This window comes from Dryas octopetala, chromosome 6 (assembly GCF_963921425.1).
Source record: "Dryas octopetala chromosome 6, drDryOcto1.1, whole genome shotgun sequence".
Lineage (NCBI taxonomy): Eukaryota > Viridiplantae > Streptophyta > Magnoliopsida > Rosales > Rosaceae > Dryas > Dryas octopetala.
Window position 1 is genome coordinate 14,729,669 of NC_141371.1, and position 10,398 is coordinate 14,740,066.

The window sequence follows — 10,398 nt, forward strand, 5'->3', positions numbered from 1 at the left end:
ATCATCAATCGAAACCTATTATTTGGTTTCAACTATCATGGTTTTGAGCTCCTGTTCCTTGATTAGAATTTAGATTTTAAAATAAAATCTCGAACAATAATTATATATCATAAAATATAGAAACTTATACCCTCACATGTTGAACTTTGTAAAAAATAGCTTAAAAATGACAAAATATCATAAAAATACTTATGTTTATTCTTTAATTAAAGAACACCATCCTCCAAAGAGAATTTGTATATATATATATATATATATATATATATTTTTTTTTTTTTTATGACGATCGACAATGATCTTTGGTTTTTGGCAACAAAGGAATTGAATGATGTTTCGTTTTTTAGGCGCTCGTTGCATGAATTGTTTTCTTTTTCCAGAACATCCAAAAATTAAAGACTTAAAAGTGAAACATGGATAAGTTGGGACCGAAATAATGTTAGGCTTCTTTAAGAAGCGGTCACATTTGACCTTGACTCAATATAGTGCAAAGCGTACCTACGTCCATCATCAAACAATAAACTTTTCATAAATAGACCAATGGATGGTGATCGATGACAATAATAATACATTTACATAAGTAGAATTTGGCAAATGACGATTCGCTTATTAAAAGCTAAAATAGAGAGGAAAGCAAAACCCACTATCTTTTTAAGTATCTTATTTGTGTGTTGTTTTTAAATGTTAAAAATATAATATTAGGCTGATTTAAGATTTTGCGTTAAGCATTCAAACACTTTTAAAAGGGGCTCGAATGCACATAATAGTGTTCAAACACTCTTTGAAACTCTTGACTTTTTTTTTTTGATACTGTAGTACAGTTGCAGCGAATGTGGTGACTCAAAAATTACTGGTACAAACATGTTTTGAATTATTATTCAATGTGTGAGAGTGTCTTTTAGCAAATGGTAGTATTAGAGAGATCATCTCTTTATAGTATCTAGTGTACTATCTCTCTAATAAAGGTGAGACCCACCAATACAAATGGAATCCACCTCTATTAGAGAAATAGTATACTAAATGGTACAAAAAGATGATCTCTCTAGCATTTTCCTTTAGCAGATTAGGAAATTTATGGGCTTAGGATTTTAGATTTTTAAATTTTTATTAAGAAAATTAAAATGTAGCTGCACTGCAAAAATGCATTGGCCTGCAACTACAATGCAGTGGCAGCATATTCAAACACTCTATTGTGAGCGTTTGAATGACTGTAAATATGTCTTCGAAATTTTAAAATATTAGCGTTCATGTTTATGAATAGATAAGAAACGTTGGAGACCCTTATCAATAATTGACCCAAAAATATTTCACAAGCACAATGTTGTAAAAATTGATTTCTGCTTTTATAAAATTAAGTACTTTTTTTTTTGGCCATTAATAGAATTAAGTACTTAAATCTAAGTAAATATATATTTAAAATAGAGTACAAAGAACAAACATGGTATGCTGCAGCAGCTCATGTCCTAAACTCTTTGTACCTCACTACATGCAGGTACACCTGTCAATGGACATTCAAAAATCATGTACATCAAGTATCTTATACATAGTTTCAATTTATATTTTGGTTACTAGTTTACACTTACAGCAATATGCATTCAAAGTCAGAATTAAACCAGTTATAATTCAGTTTCTTTCAAAGGTTTTGTTTTCTATGTCATTATCTATGTTATATTATCATGGTAATGCAATGAAATCAGAAGCAAACCAAGTGAAAGAAAAATAGTCAGTCCAAATAAAATATTAATTTGACATATAAGCTGCCTAGACCAACAATTATGAACAAGATCACACAAACAAAAAATAACTCAAATGTAATCAACGCTCATCAAGTAACTGTTCCATTCATATATAGAAACCACAATATCCACAAATTCCAACATTTATCAACCCTCCATTTACTTTAATTATCAATCCAGCATACACAACAATGACCCCTTCACTTCCCACATTGTTAAAGTACGTATATGACCAAACACAACCATACCATACTAACGTTGGAATGCAATAGAATAGGAGCCAGTGTTTGGATCTTTGACAGCTTTGAAGTTGTCAACACTCATTCCAAACCGGCCCAACAAAGAGTTGCCCATATCTTTCAGCTTCCCTGCTCACAGAAAAATTACATATATAGATGCTTAAACTTCAGGCTAACAGATTATTAATGAAGTGTGCCACAAGCATGCAAAATATACCAGTCATGGGCATAGCAATCTTGGACATAATATCTTCCATCACCAGAAAACAATAAATATTTGAATAACCATCACAAATATAAGATAGAAGAATTAACGTGTACATACCCTTTTTTTTCTTAATCCTAAATAACATATTTATGCGTAAAAATTCATTCTCCAAAATGAAAATCAATGTGTTAAATATAGTCAGTGAAGTTGACATCATCCATAGGTATAAAATATTGCCCTAATGCTCCCTGAACCTACTTTGGCAATGTCCTTTGGAAGTCATAAACAAGTTTCAATTATAAGCTGTGAATATCTCAATGAAAAGCTAGTGTCATGAATCACATGCCAGTAAAGTTTGATCAGTAGGCTGCAATGTTAGGATTTTCTTCTCTCATCTATTAGTCTTGGCATTGTTTCACAAAATCAGACAAAATAGTTACTCTGGTCATTTGGCAAGTAATTAACTGAATTTACAAAAAAGCATAGTTTAGAAGCCCAGCAATACAGTCTAATTGCCCTGTCCTTTCATCTCCATTCCTCAAGATAATTAGAGGAAAGAAGTCAAATGGAAAGCTAACACAGTGGTCAGTCTATGAGATGGATTGGGTTTTTATTCCTTTTTTTTTGGGCAATGTTTTTTAAACTTTGAATTGCTCACTGAAAAGAATATAATCATAGTACACACAGCATTTGTGAATAATTTGATCCAGTGGCCCTAAGCGAAAGGATATAAAACTAAAAATCATGAAAAAAGAGAGAATATAAATGCACAAGAAAATAATTTACCAATCATCTCCTCTTTCATCTTTTCTCTCTTTTCTTCAGCCAGTGGCCCCAAGCGGTGAATGGTCTTCTTGGCTTGGTCATTTGAAGGGTCAAGTTCCAGGATTTTTTTCATATCTGCAAAGTAAAAAAGAAAAATGAGGCAATGCATATTAGTAAAACTATTAACCCATCGCTAGCAGGATGAAAAGATCCAATCCCCACTGGAACTCGACCTATCTCAATATCCCTCCTACACAGTCTCACCCAGCTTCATGGTCACACTGAGAACTTCCCTCTGCCTGCTGATAACTATGTTTGTGTTCCATGCCTTTCTGTTGATCAACAACCAACCGCCAATTTTAATTTCCGACAAGTCTTTCTTCATTTTTAGAGCAAGAAGCGGAACTACAAGTGAATCTTAATATTATGGATAACCAATTCATTTTCAAATATAGTTGGGAGACTTTACCCAAGAAATGGGTAAAAAAAATGGAAAGATCAGAACATGGGAATAGATCTGATACCAATACGAACAACCCATTTCAATTGTTGTGCTTTCTTAAATTGCATACCTATACAAGGGTTCAAGTTTTGATCGATATTTGCAGAGTTGATTATCCTTCTCGAAAAGACAAAGAAGTTGCTTCTAGTGTTTTGTCTTCTAGTGAATTAATGAAGGAAATCATTTAAAACTACAATACAAAGTTTAAAAGCTGTATTAAATCCAAACTTACCAGCAATAGCCTCTTCGAAATGTTCTAGTTTTTCATGAGCCTCTGCTCTTCGAACCAGAGCTTTCATATATGAAGGATTTAGTTCTAGCGCTTTTGTGCATTCCTTAATCACATCCTCATATTTTCCCTGTGGCATTAAGATTCAAAGATTAATATAACGCACAATTAAGAAGTTATTGGTATACAGAAGTTAGAATGAAAAAGAATAAGAAGCCTTTTTCAAAACAGATAATAAGACAAGGGAAGTAAATAGGAGGAAAAATAAGAATGATACAGCTTATTACAGCAAATAGCAACAGTTCTGCTCAAGGCCAGAACATACTAGGAAGAGCTTTCGATTAGAAATTATGATAACCAATATCGTCATTTATAACCTTCAATATTAGTATGATTCCCTTTCACAATTAATCTTAATTCTAAAAATGAAGCCATCCTTAAAGTATCCCCTACTAAAGCCAATTTAATATCATTCAGAACAAAAAATAGTTATTTTCCTCTAAAACATAACTATCCCCAATTCCAAATAAAAACTTTAAGCCACGAAATGAAATGTGGACCCCATTTCTGCCCTAAGACCTATTTATGAATCACCTGAAACACATACTTTTACTGGCATAACTTGCATGCTCCAACAAAGACTACCCATGAAAATGAGAGTAGCAAGATAAATATGAAGTAAATCTTGCTACTTATTGAGCAGTCATAGTTTGTGATGCAACAGCCACTGCTTGGTTAGAAAAGAAATATTCTCTATGGAAGCCAAAGACTATGCTCATTGGCCCAAATCTAACAATAAGGCCGGTTTGGTCTCAAAAGAAAAATCCAATGTAGTATAATAGTTAGTAAGTCAAAGAGTCAACCTAAGAACATGTTTTTAAGAGTATGCCAAGTATTCTTAAGAGTCAATTTAATTGTTTTAGAACGCCTGTATGTCTTTAAGTTTTCTAAAGAGTCCCCTATTATTTAATAGTCTTCAATATTAAATGAGTATTTTTAAAAAAAAAAAAGAGTTGATAGAAATAATGAGTCTTTTACAATGAACGAGTCTTTTGGGATTTTAACGAGTCATTTAGCATTTCTGGGAGTCACTTAGAGTTCTAATTCTGACCAAACAAAAAAAACTTAGAGTTATATATTAAAAATGCTATTTCTTGTCGAGCAAATCAGATTTTGAACAAATAAATACCATAAGTTTTTGAAGGCTTAGTGCCTTGTGCCCTGTTATCTCCTCCTTTGCTTTCTTCTCTCTTCTCCTTTCTCTATTTCTCATATTTCTATAAAATTGCAACAACCCTAAAACTTTCTTTTACCGAAACCTTTTTATGGATACTAAAATTTCTATCATCTAAAGTCCACCATAATCATCGGAAACACCCACCTTAAATTGTCCTACATGACTTTGTATGTGGAAATCAAAGGGCATCAGGGACAAGAAGAATTTTAAGCTTTGAAAACAGATCCTAAAAGTAATGCACATGAAGAATACATCACTTAACTCTGTCTAACATCAAATGAAACCTTCAAGAATTTTCTGTTCTGTAGTAAGGTCATAAGATACAAAACATATTCAACCATTAAACCAGGGGGGGAAAACCTTAAAATTGTCAACAAAATGAGTATGCACTACACCAGTATATCATGTCAATATTTTCAACTACAATACTTTAACTTTTATATCAACATAGAATGTGAAAGTCAAAATATAAAAATTAAGAAAATGAAAAGTTGCACCAAACATATTTCCACATATTCCAATCACATTACATACCAATTTCAAGAAGCATATTGCACGGTTTGAGTGACATATTGAACGTAATTCCACAGATGAAGGCATGTCAGGTGCAAGTTGTAAAGCAAGTTCATATTGTGATAATGCCTCTTCATATTGCCCATTTCCGAACATTCTATTGCCTTCCAATTTTGCATCATTTGCTTGTTCGAACGCTTTCTGATTCGAATGCAAATAGAACAAATCAAAAAAATTCATTTCAACGTTAACATAGGAATTCTAGCTAATAAAACTAGATTATCAATCAGATATGAAACGCTGCATATAACTAAGACCAAAAGACCTAATTGGGTTTTATTATAAGCAATTAACAGTAATATTTCTGATTTCCGAACTCATCCAATATGAAGCTTCTACTCAGTACAACAATTTCCTTAAACTTGAACAAAATTTGACTTCAGAGCTGACCTCTTCAAGTGACAAAAAAGCAATTTATTCGTACAAAACCATTGGGTTATCCATAAAATCTACTACAAATGTCGGTGTATAACACATTTCTATTAAAAATCAGCAAAATGATAGCATTTCAAAGACAAATACCTGTTTCAATGCAATGTCATCGTTGTCAGGGAGATTTTGTTGTTCCTCTTGGACTTGGCAGTGTTGTTGGATTTCATCTTCGGTTTCGCTACCATTGCCTCCGAGTTCACCGTCGCTCGCAGTTTCGAAGCCATCGGAGGCATCTTTGTGGTTGGATGACGAGGCTTTTGGGAGATTCACATCGTGCTTTTCTGTCTTTTCTTCTTCTATTAGCATCGTTATGTGCGCTCTCAGGATATTAATTTCCACGAACAGGGTCCTTCACTACAGAATCACTAGGTTCATGGTCATATATAAAATCTTGTGTGTTGAATTACTAGTCATATATTCTTGTGCTTTATTACCAATTAAGATTACTTTCTATATGTGTCTTGAACAACTTTCTGAACATTGTATCCTTGTACACATGTATGAAATTCTTAATGGCATATCTCAGTACAATCAAAGCATCTGTATAATCCACAAAAAGAGAAAGAAAAGGGTGTGGTTTGTGAAAGAAAGTGCTAGTATGATATATGCCTATATGGCTTGAAAGAGACTTTCTACAGTCATAGTTACACCGCTCATTTGGACGGATATGGAGAAGCAGGTAACGAATGGCTGCTTTTGCCAATGCTTTATGATGCTAGTGTAGAATTGATGGTGTTTCAAAATGTAGTAGACCACTCTTTGCTTCTCGTGGCATGTTCTTATATCCATATTAATTCTCTTTCCCTTCATTTTAATTAGGTGCATGCTTGTGCTATATGCTTATATCTACTTTATATGTACAAGCTCCCATCCAAGATCATTAGGAATTACACCCAAGAAATTCATCAACACAGACAACTTTCTTTTACCCGCTATTGATAGATGCACATTATCAATATAACACAATCAGAAAAAACCAGCAGACAACAAGAAACTTTTATGTATATGCCTATATGCTTAAAGGGTAGAACTTATATCTAACACCAGCATCATCCACCATACCAATCGCCATTTCAGCAGAGAGCCCAAAAGGACACAAACAAGACTAGAAGATAGGTGTGCATAGAGAATTGAATTCTTTATTTCATATTTTTTGTATGTTCCAGTTGGCTATCATAATGATATGGAAAGTATATGCCCCTGACCTAATAAGAACGATTATCCTTATGACCAATGCAAAAGGTGCTCTCCTTACGTACGCCTCGGATTCAGTCAGTAGGAAAGTCATCTCACTGAACATTGATAAAGAGGTTCCTATTGGTCAAAGAAATGAGAATTCAAGAGGGATCAACATGATCTGGTTCACTTGTCTAAAAAAGTTGCTCCAATCTGACCTAGCTGGCAAGTGATCCACTCATGATGCCAACCAAAGCATAATGCTCAAACTATAGCAGAATCACAAAGGATAGAATCTTCAACGAGCCTTCTATTATAATGGTATCTAAGAAGCAATATACTCGCTATAGAGAAAAGAGTAGAAACAAGTTTTACTTTGACTGTCACAAAAACCAACTTAGGGTCCAAGCAGTTCATGATCTCTACAAACCAAAAGCAATACAAACCAATATAAACCAACTGAGGATCCAACTTCTTTGAACCAACTTAAACCAAAAGCAAGGAAAGGAAGAAAATTAACAACCGGATTTATTCTGCAGGCCCATGTAAGAATCTTAGCAATTCTTACCTTAGCAAAAATTGAACAGCAAAATAAACCAGCAACACAGGGACCCTGAAGAAAAGAAAAAAACTTTTAAATGACCTCAAGATGATTAATCCCAAAAAGAAAAACCGAAAAACTTGCCAAAAACCAAACCTTTTAACAACCCCAAATGCAAAACCATAAATCCTAGCTTGAAAAATAAATCAGAGAAATAATGCATATATAATAACAAATCTGAGTTTAGAGGATTAACCTACATATAACAGTTGTGATAATATCTACGCATGCCACTAATATACAAAACTCCATTCGCATTGGGTTTGCATGATGATCAGTAATATTTATTTGTTAGTACCCACGCCAAGATGATCATCAATTTCATTAAGACACTGAAAGATGGAGCTTAACTAATTTATACTCTGTGTGAGATGCAAAGCCCAAATGCAGAGCCAAAAAACGCCCAAAAAACAAACCTTTTAACAATCCCAAATGCAGAACCACAAATCCTAGTTTAAAAATTAAAAAAAACAATTTATAGGCTTATAGCTTCAACCTTTGCATAGTTTAATAACGTATGACCCAAAATGTATAACCCCAAATCCAATTTCAACAAAAACCCAAATCCAAAAGAGGAAAAAAAAAAAAAAAAACCCAAAATGAAAACAAACCTTGATAAGCAGATATGGGAGACTCCGGCGTCGGAGGAAGGTGCAGCTCGTTGGTCGTCGGAGAGAGAAGTAAGAAAAAGAATGAGAAAAATGAAGAAGACGACGTGAGAGGAAGAGAGAGGGAGAGAGAAGTTGCTAAGAAGGGAAGGGGAGAGTGAGGCTGTGAGTGGGTCTGTCTGTGAGCCGGCAGAATTCAGATATGGGGCTGTTCACGGAGGACGAGCAGTTTTCAGCTTCTTTTATTCCTTTTTTTGTTATTGTTTACTTTTGTATTATTTTAGATGATTCATTTTTATTTTTGGTGCTATGATTTTCTATTTGTAGACTAATAAATTAGTCGAAAGACAAAAAAAATCGGAGGAATATTAAGTGGAAATTTACCTGAAAATAAAATTAGGCAGCGCAGTGTATATAGATTTATATATAGATTTTTGTAGACTTTTTTTAAGTGATAGAATTTTGCAGAATTTATAAATTTTCACAAAATTTTACGAAGTTCTAAAGAGTTTATAGAAATTCTTAGACATCTGCAGGGGAGAGGTCGGATTTATAATGACTTTGAAATATACATAAAAGTCCTTCAAAGTTTATTAAAATCCATCATTAAATGAATTTTATAAAAGTAAATGACTTTTAAATACACCTAGACTTTTACATACTTTTTAAAAGTCATTAAAAGTCTTAATTGAATACTACATAATTTTTATAGACTTCTTAAAATTCTTAATTGAATACATATAGATTTTTAAAGACTTTTTTAAAGTCTTTTAAAGTCTTTTAAAGTCTTAATTGAATATCACATGACTTTTAAACTCCACAAAAGTCTTTTAAAATCCATATACAATACACCAAAGGACATTCTATTTTTGTGTGCGCGCGGTTGACAATATAAAAAAAGTTGTCAGCGCTTGGCAATTCGGCATTCTTGCCAAGGGCTCGGCAGATGTAGTATGTAGATGCACCTTGCATGTGCAGCTTTTTTTGAGATGCATATGTATGTGCATTTGAAGTTAATTTTGGAGATGTATCTACATTTGAAGTTAATTTTGAAGATGCATCTGCAATTTTTAGAATTTTTTGAGCTTTCTATATGCAGTTTTTAGGATACAGAGGCACATATTTAGGTTGCAGACATCTGAAAAATTTTGTCCTTAAAGTTAAGTATTGGGCAGGGTAAACTGTAGGTTAAGTTTCTTTCTCATTTTGACCTTCTAGGTAAAGTACCAAAAAACATAACAATGATTAATTATTTAATTTTTTAAAAGTAAAGAATGTATGACTTCATTAAGGGATTCCTCTTTAAGGATAAATAAGAAATCTACTTTGAGACTCACTCTATATTGTATTTTGATAATCGTAACGTCTACATTTTAAGGATCATTCTTGCAAAAAAAAAAAAAAATCATTTTCCTGTTTGATTAGATGATCATCATTTCAAGTGTTTATTAATATATAATGGCCTATGTTCCAACAACCAATGCTACCATGAACTCTGATTCAATCCAGGTATTCAATCACTCGATAGGGATCCCATTTACCTGGCGGGCCGAAAACGGTATTGGGAAACCTGATCCCCCTGCCCCATTGTCATCCCTAGCTAAAATAAGGAGGAAAATAAGTAGAAATTTACCCATAAGTTTATAATTGACTTCATAGTAAAAGGGGGCATATGATATGCCCAAAAAACGCTACTCAACGTGCATAAGAGTTTACCATAAAAGTCTACCATGTGGATAACCAAGCGAATGACCAAGTGGCAAGGCGCATGCTCGATTGATAGTCCATAAGCCCAAAACATCTTGCTCCACCATAGCCATAGTGCGAAATAAACAACCTCGATGGGCTTAGACCTATACGGTAAATTTGTAATATTACTCAATAACATATGAAAATGGTTAGTATAAGGAGATAATTAAGAATCTTTTAATAACCAACTCATTTATAACCACTTTGAGGGTTACTAAGTTACCATTAAGAGGGTTAGTGGTCCTCTAAAAGGGTAGCACATTGACGAGGCGGTTACCACCTTACAAGATAAGTTTCTCAACCAATGTTATAATTACAGAAAAGAGATAACTATAAAGTTAATAAC

The 10,398-nt window shown here is 33.3% G+C and overlaps 1 protein-coding gene across 2 annotated transcripts; it reads right to left on the minus strand.

The window, feature by feature from the left end:
• Positions 1 to 1,822: 1,822 nt before the first annotated feature.
• On the minus strand, positions 1,823 to 8,560 carry LOC147282692 (uncharacterized). 2 transcript variants are annotated; one of them, XM_086246927.1, is made up of 7 exons: positions 8,307 to 8,560; positions 7,663 to 7,707; positions 6,009 to 6,272; positions 5,448 to 5,627; positions 3,680 to 3,806; positions 2,967 to 3,080; positions 1,823 to 2,101 (listed from the first exon to the last, which is right to left on the minus strand). In XM_086246927.1, the coding sequence occupies exons 3-7, from the start codon at positions 6,222 to 6,224 to the stop codon at positions 1,986 to 1,988; spliced, it is 753 nt and encodes a 250-aa protein (XP_086103053.1). In that variant the 5' UTR covers positions 6,225 to 6,272; positions 7,663 to 7,707; positions 8,307 to 8,560; the 3' UTR covers positions 1,823 to 1,985. The 2 variants fall into 2 exon arrangements, with proteins under 2 accessions (XP_086103053.1, XP_086103054.1); XM_086246928.1 differs by having other exon boundaries at positions 6,009 to 6,283.
• Positions 8,561 to 10,398: the final 1,838 nt, after the last annotated feature.